The 20,973-nt window shown below is 41.2% G+C and overlaps 1 protein-coding gene across 1 annotated transcript in view; it reads right to left on the bottom strand.

Annotated features, from left to right (window-relative positions):
* Positions 1-20,973, bottom strand: part of CACHD1 (cache domain containing 1) — a 200,317-nt gene that overhangs the window by 38,267 nt on the left and 141,077 nt on the right. The window contains exons 5-10 of the mRNA XM_072820615.1: positions 18,958-19,084; positions 15,914-16,058; positions 14,852-15,068; positions 8,638-8,787; positions 4,253-4,486; positions 212-361 (exon numbers count right to left, since the gene is read on the bottom strand). Of these exons, the coding sequence (XP_072676716.1) occupies positions 212-361; positions 4,253-4,486; positions 8,638-8,787; positions 14,852-15,068; positions 15,914-16,058; positions 18,958-19,084 (1,023 nt within the window). The remainder of the gene's footprint in view (positions 1-211; positions 362-4,252; positions 4,487-8,637; positions 8,788-14,851; positions 15,069-15,913; positions 16,059-18,957; positions 19,085-20,973) is intronic.

Here is a 20,973-nt window from a genome sequence, read left to right as displayed (position 1 = left end):
CCAACTGAACCACCCAGGTGCCCCTAGAAGCAAATGCATAATTTTTAGATACATTCTGCCATTTTTATGGTTTCCACCACAAATGAGCAGTCCTACTTGCACTATTTTTCTGTAAATACTATAATTTTCTTACTTTGTTAGTATCACAGATTATTTTCTTCAGGTTCAAAAAGAAATTATTCTTTCCCATTATAAATTTTTAACAGATTACCTTTGTCATCTATGAGAAAAGTATAGGAGGCCAAAGAATCTTGGTAATACGTCACGTCTTCAAGGATGTAAGCCAAGTTCACGTCCACACCTACAATTCCCAGAAGTAGGTTTCCAAAATAACAGGGTTTACTTACAGTCATTATCAAACCTACGGGTTAAAAACAAAAAAATCCAAAGGATAGCAGAAAAGGCAATGGACAAAGACTGGAGCTGTGCTCTAATGAATCATGAAGACTAGGTCTTGCCACCTCAATTCTGCTTGAAGAGGTGACCTGTGGGATCCAGTAACTAACCATGGCCTCTGCAGACAGTCTGCATAAGTGAACAAGACTGCAGGGGAAAGTGTCTTTTGTGAGGTCAGATACCTCAGTCACTTTAGAGGCAATTCATACATTTTCCACTATTTCTTGACCTAAAAGGACAGGACATTATAGATCAGTGCAAAACATAAGCAGCACTTCTATGATTCTGTTTCCTCAAGTGGGGAAGAAACAACTGAATGTGAAAGACCTTTGGACAAGGACCCTGAAAAATTGGGGTTCTAGCCTAGCTGTGCCCCTTACGCATTGTACACAAGACATGGAAATAGCTGCTCTGAGCCCTGGTTTCCATATCCATTTAAATGACATCATGATAACTACTTTCCTGATTTTAAGGGTGTTAGATGGAAAGAGATTATTTCACTAACATAACCTATAAAAAGACAACAAAGGTGAAAAAAACCTAGAAGGTTTTTTCTAAGATCTGACCAACTAGAACTCTGAGCAGCTAAAGGAGACACTAAGTTTCCAAAGGAATGTATTTGTAGTCATTTGGGTTGGGAGTTCCTTGACTTTTACATAAAGGGCTAGATAGTAAATAAATATTTTAGGCTTTGTGGGCCATACAATTTCTGTTGCATATACTCTATTTCTTTAAAAAAGAAAAAAAAAGCTTTAAAAATATAAATGGCATTTTCAACTCATAGGCCATACAAAAAACAGTACAATAATCAGGAAAGGGAAAAGCAAAGGAAAAGAAAACGCACAAGAGAGGAGTGTGTGACTAGTGGAGTCAGTGTGTGGCCCTGAGCATCAGGATAGCTGGGCTCTCCTACTGAGTTAAGTGGTGCCAACCTTTCAGAAGGAGTCTCTTCATGTGTCAGAGACAAAATGATCTCTGGCACCCCTAGTAGTTCCACAATCCTATGGTTCTAAATAAAACTCGAAACAGAAAAATGGATGGTTTCTCTCCATCTTCCATGTATATTTTCCTGTGCTTAATGGCAGGTTCATGCCTTACTTAGCAGCCTATCAGAAAGCCATTCTTCCGTAAACACCCAAGAAAGGGATTTGGGTACTTGAAAAGTGCTACGAAGCATGGACTTCCACACACAGAAACCCATATGAGATCCATTCAAAGTATTACTGAACTTGCCATGGTTGCAAAGGCCAATTAAATGTATTACCTGGTAGGAGGAAGTATATATAATACTGAAAACCTTGGTGAGAAGTTATGCTCAGAATGTAAGTTCTAGGGATGCAATATACAGCATGGTGACTATAATCAACAATACTGTATTGTATATCTGAAAGTTGCTAATAGTTCTTAAAAGTTCTCATTTACAAGAAACATTTTTAACTCTGTGAGGTGACGAATGTGAACTAAGCTTTCTGTGATCATCTCACAATATATACATACATCAAGTCATCATGTTGTACACCTAAAATGGATGTAATGTTTTATGTCCATTATAAATCAATAAAACAGGAAAAAAGAAAAGTTGTGCACTATTATAATTTCAGAGGCATTCTTTAAGCAGTCCACAGAAGGTTTTAGAAATGTATTTTAAGGACATTTTTGCTCAGGTATCCCTGGACAAGTGGGTTATAAATGATGGGAGCAGCGCTTGAGGGCCAGCACAGAGACAGAGGTCATAACCTGCACACCACGCTCCCCTGGGCTTGTGTCTAACATTCAAGCTGTTCTCATAGAACGGTGAAGTACAACAGAAATACTCTGTGACCACATGTTCACTTCAGATTTCTTTGGCTATGTTGAGAACAAGCCTGAAAAAAGAAACACAATCTCACTGTTCAATTATTGGACAGAGGACTCTTCATCCTGCCGTGGCAAATAAGGTATGCTAAGCTCTTGCTACACTTAAGGAAATCCCTAAATGCCCTCTCTACTTTAACCTAAAGTACACAGATTTACTTGTTAAAAGATGTACATCCAGTAACCAATATTTTATACTGTGGGGGTTTTGAATGAGAGCCCATGTAAATATGGGACTCCCTAGGCTCGGCATCCCCATGTTGGGAGTTAGAGGAGATGTCACCCACTCATCCTGGGGACTGAACACACAAACACAGAAGGCATACTCCAGTCAGGCAGTGGGACAGTCCAGTAAACCAGTCACCGCAGAGGATTCAGAAAACAGGCCTTGAGGACTACGCTTTGGAAAACATCAGCCAAAAAAGAACCAAAGATTTGCTCACAATTTGATTGAAAGCCTTTGGGTAACTCTCTCTGGGTCATAGAGGTGAATGCTGGAAAGTTTCCTACTCTCCCTGATATCACTAATGGTAACGGGTTTGACTGCATAAATCTCCGTACTTGTACAGGACTCGGTTTCCACATCCGCCTTTGTTCCTTTGACACAATATTAACATGATTCATTGATCTATCTTTCTCTTATCAGACTTACATGCTTATTGAAGGTGGGATGTGTGCCCTACTCATCATTGCCTGACACAAGGCTTGGCTGGCACTCAACACTGGAGGTTAGATGCATAAAGCATCTTTTGCATTTAAAGCTTGACATTTCCCTATAAAGGGAAATGACCTTATCTAAAAGTGTGAGTTTCTATACTATACACATCTGTGGGCTCTGCCAGAAATAGGAAGGATAAAAAAAAAAAAAACAAAAAAAAAAACAACAAACTGACATGTAGCAGAAGCTACCATATTTCTTCCTTACAGAAAAAACATGTTTACCTAATTGCTGGAAAACATATTCCTTAGGCCTGTTAGTTTTTATACATGAGTTTTCTCTGGATATCTGTATTTGTGAGAGTTCCTAGTTACTGGCACATAAAAATAGGATCTCTGTCTGGTAGTATCTGTCTAGCTAGTAATTAGCTTCCTTTTCCATTCTCTCTGTCAGAGAAGAAAGGGAAGCATGTCAGGCAAAGGATAAACAAGAATATGAGGAGGGAATGAAAAAGGCTGTACTTTTACTGAGCATACACTGTTGGCCAGCCATTATTCTAGGTGCTTCACACATACTAGTGCATGTAATCTTCACAACTGCTTTGATGGAATTATTTTTGCCATTTGACGGATCAAGAAAGTTAATCATGTGAAGGTTAAACACTACCCAACATGTTATGAATAACTTGTGACATTAGCATAATAATGACAGTGACAGTGCACAATACAAAGTAAAAATAATAAATCAATACGAGCAGCGATTATTATTGAGAAGTATGCTAGGCACCAATAAACTTTCTAATCCTAAAAACCTGGAAGATATAGTCTATGAAAGACATTCTTACATTTTAACCAAATGGGAATTACTGAGATTAAATAAATTACCAAGGACCACAACTTAAGGAGTAGAGTGAGGTTTGCAATCCTCCTATGTCAAACCTGTACTTGTCTGACCACACCATGTTGCTTTACCTTTCAGGCTGAATCCTAACCATTTCTGAGATTTACCATCTGCTATGCAAAGTTACTGTTTTATTCCAGTGCACCAACTTTTGGATATTGGTGGGGATCCTCAGTAAGCCCCCCCAAAACACAGACCCATCATGTTGACTGAGGCTAGGGCAATGTGGAAAAATAGGGCTGGGGATTTCTGCTTTAAAATATAGTGCTACCAGACTGATGGCAGAGGGCTATGCCAGAGAAAAGGAATGACCACGCCCTTGCCAATCCAGACCATCTAATGCTCACAGGCAAGTGCTGAGCCACATTTAAAAGTTACTGTCTTGGTGGACTCATGTCCATTTCTTTTCCCCTTCCTTTAATAGGAGGTTTTCCCCAGACTCACCATCTCCCATCTCATCAGAGAAGGGAAGGCTAAAGACAGCTTCATCAATCATCCGGTTGGGAAGGTTGGTATAGAACCTGCCAACTGTGATTTCCAGGTTACTCAGCTGGTTCAGCACCATCATGCTCCCCTTAATCACAGGCAAGGTTGTCCGGTCCAGCACGCCGTACTTCCCTGAGTTTTGTTCAGCCAGATCTCTCAGAAAAGCTAGCTCTTTTAAACCAGTCACCCCATCTGAAATGGAAAGCCAAAGGTAGGCAGCGTAAACCAAAATGGTGTATATCCATACAATAATCTTGCCATTTAGATTTAATAAGGGCACAGAGAAAGCCTGCAATGCCAGAGGAGTCTTGCAAGGTCGACCTGGATCCAGGACACAGTTACCAATTCTTGCTGAGGAACAAAGCATGAGCCGTGGTCTTTCCTCAAACAGTCAAAAGGGTGAAGGGAGTCTTCAAAAGGCAATGCTAAAAATCACATGAGTAAAAATAAAGGAGCCCAATTTGGCAATGATACGTTTCTCCTCTACAAGTTTAATTTTTCTCCATTTGATATTTGAAAGCAAAAGTAGTGATTAACAAGTCTGCATTTAACTTAGTAGATGAATTTGTTAAGAATTTTAAAGGATTGAGATTTACCTTTCATTTCTTACCTCTTCGCCTATTAAATACTTGCCAAAGTCTCACGGAACTAAAAGGAAGAATTATGTATTGCACTTAGTGATGCCTCCAAACCCTGTGTCTTAAAGCTCATTTTAATTACAAATGCTTTCATGCTTGATACTGCTAGGACAGTCCTGGATTTGATTTCTTTAATGTGTATTTTCTACGTTTAGAGGGTTTAAAAAACTTTGTAAAAGCTTTAGGCATACTGGGATGTACTGTTCTACAACATCTGTAATCTATAGCATAAAAATAAATTTAATAAACCTTTTTAAAAATTTTGGTTTGCTATTGTTGGAACACAGTCAAAAGGATTAGTAACTGATCCCATATGGGTGCCATTGTAAACAAATTCAAATGATTTCATTCACTTTTGAGAGTCTACCAATGAATTTTAAAATGCCTATTTAAAATGCCTCATGTTCTTTAACTACTCTTTAACAAAACAAAACTGAAGAGTTCATGGCTCACCTACTTTATGTGACTATCATTTCTAGCTAAGGAGTATGTATACTTCTAGCCTTGAAAGTCCATTTTTAAAGGCATGCAAATATCTAATGGATATAATTTCCTTCTTAACATATTGAATTGAAACAACTTGGATTTTGCTGGAGCAATGATGCTAAGAAGCCAGAATCAGATTATTGCTCCCTTTCCTGGACACTGAGTGGAGATAGAGGGGATGAGTGGTACACTCTGGAGTAAAAAAACAAACACAAAAGGCATGATTGATCCCTGGCCTTATACCTTTTGAGAAGCTCACAGAAGTGAATGATAAAAGGAGACAACACAAGACAATGAACACATTTCCTTTCTTTGTCATGTACTGTTTAACACTCTCAAATGTAAAAGAAAAGTGGTAAATGGGAACATCTACTAGGCAAAGAAGAATAGCATGGGATGGAGGGTTATCAAAGATTGTATATTTTATGTACTACATCAGGAAATAAGTGCCAAAGGTGGCAGTGGATGGCAGACGGGTAAGTTTGGTAGATGGTTTTAACACCAACATGGTCATCCTGGAGACTACATATCCTGGAATGCTTTTTTCCTCTGTTTCTAGGTTAAAGGTGGCCAAAACTGAAGTGCTATAGATTTGAGAAGTGAAACAGACACGGGGGGACCAGAATGTTCCAGTTTGTCTTGCCCTTCCCTGATCTGCATTCCGTTCCCTTCTTTAGCTGCAGGCTGGCTCGCTCAACAAGGGCAACCCCAGGCTCAGCCCAGATGCTTCATTGAGAATACACAGGGATATGGAAGCCATAAAAAGCCAACAACCTCCCACAGACTTCTCTGCAGACCTCCTAAGTGGTCTTCAATGTTCCTAGCTTTCAGATGTCTCAAAGAGCTCCAACTTGTTCACCCATACCAGAGATGGTTACTAAACACTAGATTGTCAATTCCTCTTTCTGGATCTCTACTTTCCAGTTGTCTCCTCAAATGTGTAGATTCTAATTCTGATAATAAATTCATTATACCAAAATTCTCATAGTGGCTCTGCTTCCCTTTCTGAAACCTGGCTGACAAGAGTAAGGGGATGTGTCACCCTTAGTGAACAATGCTCAGAGACAGCATTTGGAGAGGGAAACCTGGCAGTGAGGATGTTGTATCTAACTAGATTATAGAAAGAGGAATGAAGAGATAAGGGTGGTTAGAGGGAAGTAACCAGAGGTTTGTAAGACTGGAATTATCAGAGGCACAGCAGGTGCACAAGATACTCTAGCGGGAAGATTTAAGACCAGTGAAGAGATGGATGATCGTAAGGAAGCTTCTTTCCTTACTATCTGCCGAGGCAGACCTTCAAATCTAACAGAAAATAAGTGATCACTTCCTTTTATGTGTTCTTACATCTGTACTATTGCACTGAATTCATCTGCCTTGTCTTTCTCACAGAGTCACAAGGTTCTTGAGGACAGGGACTTTGTATAATATAGCTCCAAAACTTCAGCATACTATGTTACGTGCTAGAGACTCAACCGACTTTATTTTCTTCCCTTCCTCTGTCTCTTCTCTCTTGAATCAAAGCAGCTAAACCGTAGGGAAAAAGAATACATGGCACTCAGAGATAATACTGAGAGGTAAGTGCCCCAGCCCCAGCAAAAACAGGCCATCCTTGCCTACCTCAACTGTGCTCACCCTGTGCTCAATGCTCCGAACACAAAGAAAACTAAGATGCGGTTTATGTCTGAGGCTCACACTCTTGTGGAAAGAGGAGGAAGAGGAGAGAACAGTGGGTGAGCACATCATTCCATGTCACAGATGACATCTTAATAGAAGCAAGCACAGTGTGCTTGTGGACAAGGAATACTGAAATACTCAAGAGAGAACTGGCCCCCGAGCCAGAGGGAGAGAGAGAAGCACCTCTGCCTCTGTGGTGTACCGAGACAGGAAATCACACTAACTTTAATTCTCTCCATTGATCAAGTACCGTGTTAGGAACCTTTAACACACCGTATTTTATTTACTTATCATCACAGCAATTCTATGCACATTTCATTTTCATTGTTTTCATTTTACAGGTATAACTGAAGCCTGAAGAGATTAAATAACTTGCCATAAGCCACACAACTAATAGATAGAGACTGGAACTCACACCCTGAATTCTTCCATGTAGAGTTTACAAAATCTGTGGAAAAGAATCATGCCAACCCAAACACAGATTTTTGGACTCTGCCTTGGCAGATCTGAATAAAAATCCAAGGGTGCTGCCTAGGAGTCTACATTTAAAAAATAATCTCCAAGTAATCCTTAGCATGTTAAAATGAGAACCATTGGTCCCTATCTATAGCCACATGGTTCTGCATGGAAATCTGGAAGCGGATGCAACAAATAAAAGGTCAGAGATGAGAAGAGCTCCCGGACCAAGACATGGCCTCTTAAAAACAAGAGAATATGGTCATCCTGAACACTGGGGGTAAGAGGCCTGAAGAAAAGCTCGGGAGGAAGAGCAACATACATTAACAGGTGAAGAGACAGGATATAGCAGAAAAGCTAGAAAACTGGGCCACAGTCAGACTATAGGATATGCTGAAGAGCAGAAGGAAAAAAAAAAAAAAAAACCAGAGTATTTCCTCAGATTTGCCAATTTACTAAACCCTTTCACATACTGATTTAATGCAACAAAATCAACCTTCATGAGTACCTAGAAAGTGACACATGCCATCCTGGGTGTTTACTGTATATTAGGGCTAATCTTCGCAACAGCCCTGTCACCTCGGTAATTCTTATCTCCGTCCTACAGTTAAGGAAGCTGAGGTGGAGAGAGTAGAAGAGGCTTTACATGGTGATTCTGCAGAGAAATGTGATATTCGCTGGCTTGGTTATACAGAAGAATCTAGGTCAGTACTTTGGCTTCCTGAAGCTTAAATCAATGAGCTCAGTTAATAACCTCCATGCAGTATCAAAATCCAAGAATATGAAGGAGAATTGGAAAAAAAAAAAAACAGAACTGTACAGAATCCTCGGCAAGAACGCATAACTGGCGAAGGTTTAGAAATGAGCATTTGGCTGGAAAGAGAGATGAAGAGAGAGTGACATCCTAACATATGCCTTGAATACAAACGGTAGGGAGAGAGAGGCTTGGGCAGGAAGCTGCTTGGTGGCCTCTCTTCTTATACTCTTCAAAGCGCACACTGTTAGGGTCCTTTTTTGTTTTTTTTCTGAAAGCAGGATGCACTTAGAGGGAACTTTCATCTGAAAGAAAAATCTCGAAACACTACCTACCATTCATGAGGGCATAGGTGAGAATCATTACGGAGTTGTTTAGAAAGCTATTTTCTTCATTGATGACACGGAGAGTTGCCTTTTTATCTTCTTCCGAGGAGTCCTTTGATGTAATGCCAGCTGACAGGTAAATTATGACCATGTCTGTATCTAAACAAAAACATACAAATTGAACGTTAGGTTGGATTCCGGCTAAAGGCAGCAGTTCTGTTTCTTTTTCATTTCCTTTGGACTTGCCCGCCTTGAGGACCTGCCTGGCCCAGCGTTCGGACTCCTTCCCATTTGATGCTGGGGCTTTCATCTCCCTGCCTCTGCTTCTCTTCTATTCTGCCCTTTGTGGGCAACGAGGCCTCATTTACCCAGTGTCAGCTAAAGAGATGTTCCTAATAAATTTACCAGATAAAAGAAGGTGATTTCCTTTAGGCACTCATGGTGTGGTAATTTAGCCATCCCAGATGGAGCACTCTCTTGCCTTTGGCAAGAGAAGATTCAGGACCTGATTTATCCTATCCTTTCCTCACTGACTGAGGGGCTTCCACCAGGAGCAAACATTTTTGGGGTGATTAGGCTTTAAAATGGTGGTTCTTCCATGGGCTCTTAAAACATGAAAGGCTATTTGTCTCTACACTAAGTAGCTCCATAAGCAGTTGTGTTTTAAAACTCATCAGTGTAGAAGAGCGGTAACAACACGGACATGGGAGCCAGGTTGCCTGTGTCAAAATCCCAGTTCTGCTACTTATGAGTGTATCCGGGTAATTTTAGGCAGATTTCTTAACTTCTTTACACTATATTTTGTTGTCTACAAAATGGGGATGACAACAGTACTTTATAGTATTGCTGTGAGGACTAATTGGTTAATTTAAGTGAGGAGTGAATCTAAGGGTGATGGCAAATAGAGAGTAAAAGAAAGAAACCTCAATATGCACCCCCTCATTGGTCTGAAGTGGCACCTATGACTCAAGATTAAACTATTCCCCAACCAGGGATCATGAGTAGAATGATTGAGAAGGTCATTTTAGTTCAGTGTGAAGAACTTCCTTTAAGTGGATTTACTAAAAAATAAAAGTAGCATCTCCTACTAGCGGAGATACGTAAGCAGAGGCTGGATGACTACTGCAATGGAGGGAGGGAAGTAAATGAGCTGGACTTCTACGTTGTCTTTCTGAGATTCTTTGGTTCACTATGTATTTTTATGAGGATAGCCTACATGGAAGTTTACCTTTCTGTTGAGAAATAAATATTCATATATTATATGCTTATTTCTTTAGATCCTATTGCTATCATTTAGGCAAGGTTGTTTTATAGTTACTGTGGTAGGCAACAAACCACCTGGTTCCTCCAGTGATCCTACATCCTGATATCTACAACCTCGTGTAGCTGTCTCCCTCTTGAGTGTGGGCTGGAATTCATGACTTGCTTCTTGAGAATAGAATGCGGGAGAGGCAATGGGGTGTTAAGAAATAGATTAGGTTACACAAAGCCAGTGGCTTTCACTGCACATGCTCTCTCACTCTGAGGGAAGCCAGATAGTCTGGTGTGAGTCACCCTCGTTAGAGGCCAGGTACTGAGGCCCTCAGAATGGAGTTCCCCCGGCAACCGAGTGAGTGAACTTGGAAGCGGGTCCTTCTCAAGTTGAACTCTGAGAGGATATCAATTCTGGCAAACTGTCTCACTGCAACCTCATGAGACACCTTTAGCCAGAGGCAGGCAACTATGCTGTACCCAGATTCCTGACCTACAAATGCTGAGACAGTAAATGTTTCCTGTTTTAAGCCATGGAGTGTTGGGAAATTTCTTACCCAGCAATAGGTAATCAGTACAATTATTCACTCTTTTATTTATTTATTTTTTATAAATTTATTTTTTATTGGTGTTCAATTTGCCAACATATAGAATAACACCCAGTGCTATTCACTCTTTAAAACATTGTCCTAACAGTGATGAGGCTACAATGATTGAGTTTCCTTCAGTTTGTCAGTTTCCATTTTAGCCCTGAAACATCTTTTATTATACAAAATTGAATGGTTAGTTTATGTTGTTTCAATGTTGGAGACAACTGAACTCAGAGTGATAAAACTGATTCAAAAATAAATGTGACATAAGTTACTGCTTCTTATTCACTACGATGATTTAATATACAAATAAGTTAATAAAAATAAAGCCATTTGATGCTTGAATAATCCCTCTAATACTACCTGCAAATTTAATTGCACTATTTATTCATCAGAACTTAAGAAGTAAATGCCGATGCAAAAAAAAAAAAAAAATCCATAAGCTTAGAAATACCCATCTTAAGCTGGATGTCAATATTTTCCCAATGATGTAAATACTGTCCTGTAAATTATTCTGTTAGGACTGCAAACATCTCACTTAAGCTTCAGACTGGGGATAAAACAAAACACTACTTGACTCCCTAGTTGGGGGGAACACAGATATACCACGAGGCTGATATGAAGTAGGAGACAAACTGTCATCCCATGGCAAAGGTACTGTGTGCCATAAATGCCTGGATACCTGTTAGATTGACCTAAAAGAGAACCCTGAGTTTTCTAACTTAGCTTTATGACTCTAGATAAAATATGCTGTCACAGAAAGCTGGCACAGCTTTAAGGCACAGGCCCATATCTGGAAAGCCAGAAGACTGGCAGTCTGCAGCCTCCTTTAGCAACCAAGCACCTTTCTTTTCCCAGTCTCAACAATAAGGCATGCACCTGTAAGCTTTCTCATGGTCTCTGCTCAGCCTGACTCGATCCTTGCCCTATCCTTTTTAAATAGCACATCTGCCAGATTTAGTGTGATTTATTATTGTTATTTTTTACTTATTAGGATATTTCCTCTCTAGTCACTCAGAGGAACTCAATCTTGTGATTAGTAATGTCATGGATGAGTAATAATTATAGGGACTTGGGGCATAGTGAAGATATAACATGTAAAAGGAAGAAAATTAAGTATCTTCCATTTGACAAATCTCTGTCTAAGCCACTAGCATGGCCTGGGGTCAATATTGAAGGGGAAAGAGCAATTGAAATTTGGGCTTTGCCCATGTCATTAGATCCCCACTCCTATCTTATTCCTTCTGCTATAAAATGATCTACCAACCAATCACCCCCAGAACAGGCAACCCAAATATATCAATGGTATCCATTACAGATCTACCACAAGACTGAAAAAGAGCCAGCATTACATAAGATTTTTAGATATTTTATTAGTGCAAAGTAAATTCGTACAAAGCCACTATGATTTATGACATGTAGCTTCTGTTCATGTGGCTATTAGTGTGTGGCAGATACTTCATTTTTGCACACAGACTAATCCTTATGACAATCCTACAGGGTAGGTCTTACTTATTAGAAGAACTCCACCACAGGGCTTTAAAACAGTACTGGGTACACGGCAGATGCTAAATAATTATCTAGGGAGTGAACAGAGTATCACGTAGAGTGTAAGTTCCTAAGATGAGCACATAGATCCCTTACCATGCTGTAGCCAAGGCTAGTGTGGTCATCAGCCATCTCGGCTTGAGGTCAACTCAGATGTTTCAGGTATCTGCTCCAGTTTAGCCAGAGCTAGAAGTCTTATAGGATACTGAATACCATAACCATAGGTAATATTTATTTAATATTTATGATGGAATCCTGGATCTTATTATTACCCCAAGTTTGCAGAAAAGGAAATCAGGCCTGGAGACATCAAATAGTAGTTCACACAAGTTCACAAGTACAGAAAAATTTCAGAGTCAGAATTTGAACCCACAATTGGTTAAAGTCCAAAACCCACATACTTAGCCACTATGCTAAACTGCTTGAGAGCACCTCAATTTTCTCCTTAATGAGCTGGACAATGCTAATTTCTGATGTGTTTCCTTATACAATCTAATTTGCGTTTTTCTCTGAACTGCCAGTAAAGAAGCTATAAAGTGAAGGCCCATGAGCTAAAATTTAGGAACATCTCACTTGGCTTAAAAAGGATTCATCTGAGCATTTGAAAAAGAGTGCCATCAAAATTTGTTCAAGTCTGTGATGGTCACTCTTCCTGCCATGTTTCTATTTGCCAACATTAGGAAAAACAAAAAAAAAACCCAGAGGAGAAATGCCTCTCATCAAAGCCTCCTGTTAACGTGTACCACAGGAAAGTTTGCAAGAAGAGGTTTAATGAGGTTTCAGTTTTTAAGCTGGAACAAATGTCAACATTTGAAAACCAAGGGGGCTCACATAAAAATCCAGATTTCTGGCTTCTCTTAAAATAGAAGATCTGGCAACTCTGGGCAGGCCCTCCTACATGGCTGCACAGAAGAACAGTTGCCTTCTCCATGGAGTATGTGCCCTCTACTTTACCATGATCCTGGGCAGCCTGGATGGCTCAGCGGTTTAGCGCCACCTTCAGCCCAGGGTGTGAATCCCGGGATCGAGTCCCATGTGGGACTCTCTGTATGGAACCTGCTTCTCCCTCTGCCTGTGTCTCTGCCCCTCTCTCTCTCTTTCTCTCTCTCTCTAGGTCTCTCTCTGGTCTCTCATGAACAAATAAATAAAATCTTAAAAAAAAAAAAAACTTTACCATGATCCCCAAAAGAATCTTTATTTGCTTACTTTGGGTTCCCCTGACTCCCAATCACTGGCAGGCCACAATCAGTCTAACATTTCTCTCCATTATTTGAATAGTATAATCAAAATTGGACTTTAAAGATGATTCGATGACTGAGGAATCAAGTAGAATCACTCCTGGTGAGGAATGTTGACAAGTAAATGGCAATGATCAACTAGCCAATCTGTCTTGAATACTCAAGTCAACCTTGTCCACTGGCCTTACTGACTCAGCCATCCCGTAATATTGGGTAGCAGATTCTTGCCAAGGCTGGTAGGCAAAATTCTAAGATGACCCTAATGACCCACACCCTTGTAGAAGATTCTCCTCTTGAGGGGGCCTGTGACTTGCTTCTAACCAATAGAATATGGCAAAGGTGATAGATATCAATTCTGTGATTATGCCACAAAGATGGCAAAGATGGAAGGATTTTGCAGAGGTCACTGAGATTTCTAATAAGTTAATCACAAGGGAGAGAAATTTGATTAATCTGAAAGGAGATGGGTCTGATTAGAACAAATGAGCCCTTCAAAAGAGGGTCCAAGCCTTCCCTGAAGTCAGGGGCTCAAAGACGAGATGCTCTCCTGTTGGCTTTGAAGAAAACAGTGCATACGAGTTTTACGGTTGCCATGAAATGAAGAGGACTCCAAACCTCAAAGGAGATCACAGACCAGGGTGGCCTCTAGACTGCAGCCTGTGCAACCCTAAATCCTTACCTAGAACCCAGGAAAGCTATGCCTGGACTCCTACCCATGGAATCGTCTGCATGGTCATAAGTGTACACTGTTTTAAGCTGCTATTAAATTCGTGGTAAATTGTTGTATTCAAACACAAACAAATACGCCATCTGCCATCATTAGTTCTAACAATTCCAGTAGCTTCCATCTTTCATGGCCTCATCACGTGCCAGTCACTGTGCTTTACATTCATCAATGTTGTGTTAGTTTTAATGCAGACACACTGAAGAGCTTAGAAATATAATCTTAAAGTTTACCTCAATAGGATACATTCATTTAAAAAAAATCCTACAAATATTCAAATATAAAAGGGAAAATGACATAGATTCCTTTCTGTAGTTTCAAAGCATATGTCTTATTTCAAATATCCTTTCCTTCAGTTTAACATGCATCCTAATTCCAGATTTTCTTTAATACATGAAAATTAAATTAGAGTGCCTTTGTACATTTGAAGGGCCATGCTCATCTAAATGACAGCTGGTTACAAGAAGGAAGGATCAAGGCAAGAATCCCACAGCCTGTTTACGGACACATGCACACCAGCACACATCCACTCTCAAGTAACGAGGAGGCAAGGCCAACAATTAGCATTAAAAAGGATGTGGATATTCTCCTGGGAAGTAAATGGGGCTATGTCCATTATTAAGGGGCAGGAAGAAGAGACTCTGGTAGTGCAAAAATCGTGCAGGCTAAGTACCTTTGATTGGAAAAGATGAGAAAATCCAGTGAGGTCCTAGGACTAGATGACCATTATGACAACACATAAAAATTTTATCTGGGGTCAATTTTTTTTTTTTTTTAAATCCCCCAGATGTATTTGTGTGATCCATTTACAATGTATTCCTATTCCTGTCCTTTATCTATTAATTTTAAGTCTTCCCAGAGAGTGCACTTACTTGCTTGGAACTTTGTGTTATTGTTTGTGCTTCGAATCAGCTGAAATGCTTTTTGAAATCCAACCGCGTGCTGGGTAGGACTATCCAGAGACTTGACACTGCTAACGAAGGTGGACATTTTCCTCTTGGTTTCGCTGGTGGCTGGAGACAGGAACGTCTTATAGCACTGGTCAAGTGAGCACGTCCGGACTGTGTCTGCCACAGTCAGCACAGAGATCTGGAGGAGAGAAAAAGAAACCTTGCTATGTTAACATGACTAGGGTTTTTCGTTTTTTTGTTTTAATATTCTGGAAGAGTCCAAGGACTGAGATGGCCTATAGAACAGTTGCTGAGAGTTTAAAAATAAATGCCTGGAGGCATAAATCTATCAAATTTGAAAAGGATTAGTTAAGGATTGGTGAGGCGGAGGGACTCTAGAGTTTGTTTCTTGTTCCCAGCTGAAGTCAGCATAATGGTGTTCATCTATAACATGAAGAATGACTATTTCATGCAGAGAGAAATCTTAGGACTAACCATCTTGGTTTTCCAGCTGGAAGTGGGGGTGCGCACAAAGGCATGAAGTGTGTGTTTTAAGCAACTAGATTAGTCAGTAAAACCTTAGGAGTTGGAAAAGTCAAAATGTTGAAGCAAAAAATGTCCACAGGCAATAGATTATCATTAGCTGTAAACACACCTGTCTCTGAGCTATCCTAGAGATTAGTAAACCTCTAGAAACCATCCCTTATCCCTCACCTCTCATAAATCTTGAGATAAAGTCAGGCCATACACCAGCCTCCACACCCTTGTCCTTCTCCTCAGCATAACTTCCAGTGTGAAAGCCACAGCTAACTGGAAGCCTTGATATGAGCCATGAATGAAGTACAAGACTCGGCTTGGTGGGGGTGATTTTAAAAGAGCCAAAATCAGCAGCTGTTTCCCCAAATGCTAGAATAAAAACAAAACCGCTCTCTTTTCCCCATAGTCATTTTAAATATGGATTTAAAACTATGTATCATAAAACACAAGGTACTTTACAAAAGACATTCAAGGCAGAGTCAATGACATGGGGGTCACTGAGGGTACCTTGTCGTGCTCATCGATGGCACTGAGGATGACCCGGGCAGCGTCCTTGGCGATCTGAAGCTGGGTGTCTGTGACGGAAGCCCCGTGATCCAGGATCACGACTATGTGCTTGGACTGTGGCCGGACTGTGGAGACGTAGATAGGTCTAGAAGGGGGAAGAAGCTTTCTGGGGTCAGTCCTGATTTAGGTAAAAAGGACCTCAACCTAACGCAGCTGTAAATAAACACTACAGATGTGCAGGCATTTGGTGCCTATATGTTTTTCCAGCGATGGCACAAGAATGGAGAGATCAGCTGCAAGGAGAAAGGCTACTGGCGCACTGAAAATATGACCTCGAGACAACAGCATGTGTCTGTAGAACAGAGAATGGTACCTTAAATCTCCCAAAGGTTAAGACAACTGGGAGGAGGTTATAAGAAGCTGACCTTTTGGAGGTGCCTTAGTTGCCTCAGTTGGTGGAGCACATGACTCTTGATCTTGGGGTTGTGGGTTTGAGCTCCACATTGGGTAGAGAGATTACTTAAATCTTAAAAAAAAGGGGCGGGGGGAGTAAATCCTTTGGGAGACTGGCTTTTTCCACACACTTGAAAGTCCACACTCGTAGCTGTATGTGGTGATGCTGTTCAAGGTTACCCAATGTTCGGCTACAGAAAATGGAACTGGTGGCCTCTGAGACTGCAGAGAGCACAAGAGAGAGAAGAAGGCCTACTTGCCAGTGCTGGGTCTGCAGACATACAGAGCGGGGCTTTGCTAAAACGGAGGCGGCCTGTCATCTGTGAACATGCTGAGCAGCTTTGAATAGCAGGTTTGGTTTCTCTCTCCCCAGACAAAGGCTACTGCTTAAGAGGGCCCTTTCCTTTCTGTACTGAACCAATTCACACAGGTCAGCCACCAAAAGGCCCCTTATCTGAGCATTTAAAACCATGCCATCAAATTTGTCCAAGCCTGTGATAGCCACTCTTCTTGCCAGGTTTTTGTTTGCCAACATTCAGAAAAGGGGGTGGAGGGAGGGTGGGGAAGGTCCAAAGAAGAAATGCCTCCCATGAAAAGCAGCCTTCTGCTCATGTGCAGTACAGGAAGGTTTGTGAGAAAGGCTTTAATGAGGTCTCCCTTCACAGTTTTAAAGCTGGAACAAATTAGTTGGAGCTTAAGAAAGCAAATCAGCCTCAAGAGAATTCTCTCCTTTACTGACACCCCTAAAACACTAGTTTTTTTCTATGAAATGTTAGATGCCAGTGGACTCAAAAAAGTCTGGGCACAAATTAAGGAAGAAAGGCAAAATACCCAAAACCCCCAAAAAACAAAAACAACCCCCCCCCAAAAAAAACCCCAAGAAATCCCACAAACTCTTGAAATCTAGCCAAGTTTACACTTTTGTTCTCAAGCCAAAAGTCCTACGTGAACACTGAAGTACTGCTTTATTTTCACCAGTTGATACCATTAAGCCAGTAGGGAGATGGAATAAAAAGAATCCAGGAGAGATGGCTACAGAAATAAAAGACAGAATGGAAAAGAATGAAATCTGACTATCCCAACACTGACAACCATCTCAAATATTGAACTTTTTTTAGGTCCTCCAAGCAAGGTGAATTAAAAAAAAAAAAAAAAAAAAAAAAAAAAAAAAAGGCATAGCTCTTTTCTAACTCAACCCACATCAATGAAAAGCAGGATGTATGTTTCACATTGCCTGCCACAGAAAGTTGTTAAGAAACTGTTTTGGAGGGATGCATAAATAGTAACATTAAATGTATAATCTGGGAATTGGTCTCCACAGCATGATTGGTATCCACTGGTTCCTTTCTCGTGTATTCTGAAAACCCACTCCACTTCAAAAGATGTGGAAGACTTGCAAAGGCCTCAGAGGAAAGCAGTGAGGGCAAGTCAAGAGATAAGAACAGCAATCTATAAGGAAAGAAACCTGGACTATTTAGCCAAGGGAAGAGTGTTGAGGGTTGGTGTAATGCATATTCAGGGTGGGTATGGATGAAACTTTCCAAGTGTAGGTGAGTGTTGATCTGTGACAAGGTCCTGCTTGCCCTTTTGTACTTTCCCTCATTAGGTGAATCATTAAGAGCAGCATGCCATCCGATCTAGCTTCTTAGAAATACAAATTAGATGGTTCATGGTGTCTTTGGCCTCTCCTGAATGAGCCAGACCAGAAACAAGGTCATGGTTTCCGGTCCAGTCTCTCGACACTTAGATCTTCATCAGGATGTCTAGGGAGGGAACTGAAGAAACCGTATCAATGACACAAAGGTCTTTCTAGGAAAAGCACAGTAGTAGAATTTTCCTTGGGGAAAATTTTAGATATGATTTAAAGTAAAGATAAAGAGAGGCTAAAGTGATGGTTACTTTAAACTCTAAAAAATGGCATGAAAAATGAACATCTCCCACTAGCTCCAGATTTTCTGGCATCAAACATCTGACACTGCAAAGGGAAACTGTAAGGACTCAAAGGGGAAGTATCTTTGCCTAAGGTGTTCTGTAAATTGATGAGTCTTGTCATACAAATTAGCTCACCATTACTGCCCTTCTGGCTAAGCGGTACAAACTCTAGTCATTTCCGTGAGAAGAACAGGATGTTAACGGTCTTCAATCCAATGTGTTCTGGGCAACCTTAAAACTTCTAGTAGCATGTAAATTTCAAAAAGATGGCCAAGCACATTATCAACAGAAAGGAAAGCTGGGAATCACAAAGTCCACTCTGAGAGGCTCCGAGTCTTCTAGGGCTGCACTTAAGGAGAAAGTTTTATCATTCCTGTCTCACCAATGCCTGAACCTCAAAACAACTTGGGTGCCTCCAACAATTTCTTTATTTAAGTACTCTTCTTTGGCTTGTTAGAAAGTATAGAGAAACTCTGGGCTTTATCATTTGCCCTTCCTAGCACTTCCACATCCACCTATGCTCAATGGTGAAATCATTCCAAAACAGGCTTCTGAAACCACAGTTTGGAGGCAGAGCCATATGTGTATATGAGGAGTCTCTCTTTCATACAGATCACTCTTAAGCAGTAATTAAAACTTCAGCAAGTGAGTCAACGTACCTACTGCGATGCTCATAGCTGCCCTTACACCGGAACTTGTGTGCTGGGAAAACGGTGAAAATCCCTTCTTCCGAACTGAAATACTGCCACTTAATTCCAGGGTTGGATTTCAGGTTGTCTGCAAGAACTGGAGGAGTGGGGAAAAGGAAATATAACCACCAAATCCACAGGTGCAGGCAGGCACCACTCTTTAGGCATCTGTTTTGCATAAACTGCTTGTAGTATGAAGAAATCCCACTCGATCTCAGGCTGTAAATTTTCCGCTAAACATTTTCTTTCTGTCCTTTAAAAAATACCCATGAACAGAAAAATGTAATGAATGCTTCAGTCAAGGGAAGCTATTATTCTTAACACTGTATGGTGATGCTATATGTCCTGGAATATTTTTCCAGCATGAATGATTTCATCTGCACTGGTCTCTCCCCTCAGTAGGTTGGCCCCTGTTGGACCACTGTATACTTGCTGGCTTGGGGTACGTTAACTGTGGAAAACAGTGACATTAATAGGTCTAGTCTCCAGAGGGACTAGACCTGTGACCCTGATCTTGCTCACTCCACAATGAGGAAATTAGCATAGATGGTACTTGAAAGGTCAGAACCATCATCATTCTGTAAGAGTTCACAGAATCATTCCAATGTGCCAGCAGTGGGATATAAAGGCTTTCCTTCACGTTTTCTCATTTAGCACATGAAACAACTGTAGGATGAAGGTGGTATTATTATTTCCTACTGTGGAGTTTAGAAAATACACTCAGAGAGCTTAAATGACTTGTCTAAGGTATCACCCATAAATGGCCAAGTTGGGATTCAAGCCTGGCTGTCCTAGCTCCTCTGTTCCCACCAACCATGCAGTATTGCCTCCCTTCCTACTAGATACACTGCATCCCTGCCACTGATCTGCAGCGGGAGTGGCAGCCACCTTACCCTGAGCTGTCCTGTTCCCAAACCTCCATGAAGTCGTTCTTACCCTCTCCCACAAGCAGAGTTCTCTGCCTTCTCTGATGCCCTTCCACTCTGTTCCCCCGCCGAATCAGTCATGGAGGACACATTTACTATGGGTAGTGCCCTGCTTTACATGCTGTGAGATACACACACAGCTGAGCCAAAGACAAGCCTTATGTACTAACTGATATGCTAGGAGACTTCTATAGTGGGAAACAGAACGGAAAGCCATTCAGTGGGAGGAGGAGCCTGGGCAAAAGCAAAAAGCAAGCTCTGAAGGCCACGCGGCCATCCTTGAGCCCAGCTCAGAGGTCGGCAAACTTCTGCGAGGGCTGCAGAGTAAAGAACTCTGGCTTTGTTGACCACGCAGGCTTTGTTGCAACCCACCCAACTGTGCTGCTGTAGTGCCAAAGTGGCCAAGGACATTCCGTTTTGTCTTGTGCCCATACAGTTTATCTACAATCGGTGGCAAGCTGGATCTGGTGAGTGGGCCTTTGATTTTAGTGCTGGTCCTCTGAACACACCATGTGAAATGCACTACGTGGAGGACTTAAAAGCATGTTCGGTGTCTCACGCCGTTAGTAATTACCCTGCCAAACAGACACAGAAAAAGGGTAGATCTTATCCATGAAAATCTAGGAGCAACAAAGTATTCTCCCCAAGTTACAGACAAAGAACCCAGCTGAGTCTTCTGGCCTCCCGGAGGTTTCACAGGGAGTAAGACGGCAGTCAAGTGTGTGTGACCGCAACACCGGTCCCCACTGCACTCCTGCCAGGCAACCTTAGCAAGGGCAACACCTGGACCAGTGTGACCACTCTCTCCCCTGGGACCTACGGCTGACGTGCATGCAGGGAAACATGGAGGCAGCCTTCTCTCTGAGGGTCTGAAACCTTCACCTTGATCTCATGTAAGCGCTGTTCTTCGGGCAGCCCTGCCAACCCTGCAGTAACCGGCAAACACTGCCTTTGGAAAGTAAAGCTCAATGACCTCATTTAAAAGTAACATCTGTAACAATAAACAGGCTACAGTGAGACTATTAAAAGGGGAGCCTATGAGAGCAAGAATGTTTTAAAA

Source organism: Canis lupus, chromosome 3 (genome assembly GCF_048164855.1).
Source record: "Canis lupus baileyi chromosome 3, mCanLup2.hap1, whole genome shotgun sequence".
NCBI classification, from domain to species: domain Eukaryota; kingdom Metazoa; phylum Chordata; class Mammalia; order Carnivora; family Canidae; genus Canis; species Canis lupus.
Note: the sequence above shows the minus strand (reverse complement) of the source record. Positions and strands in the feature narration are given on the sequence as shown.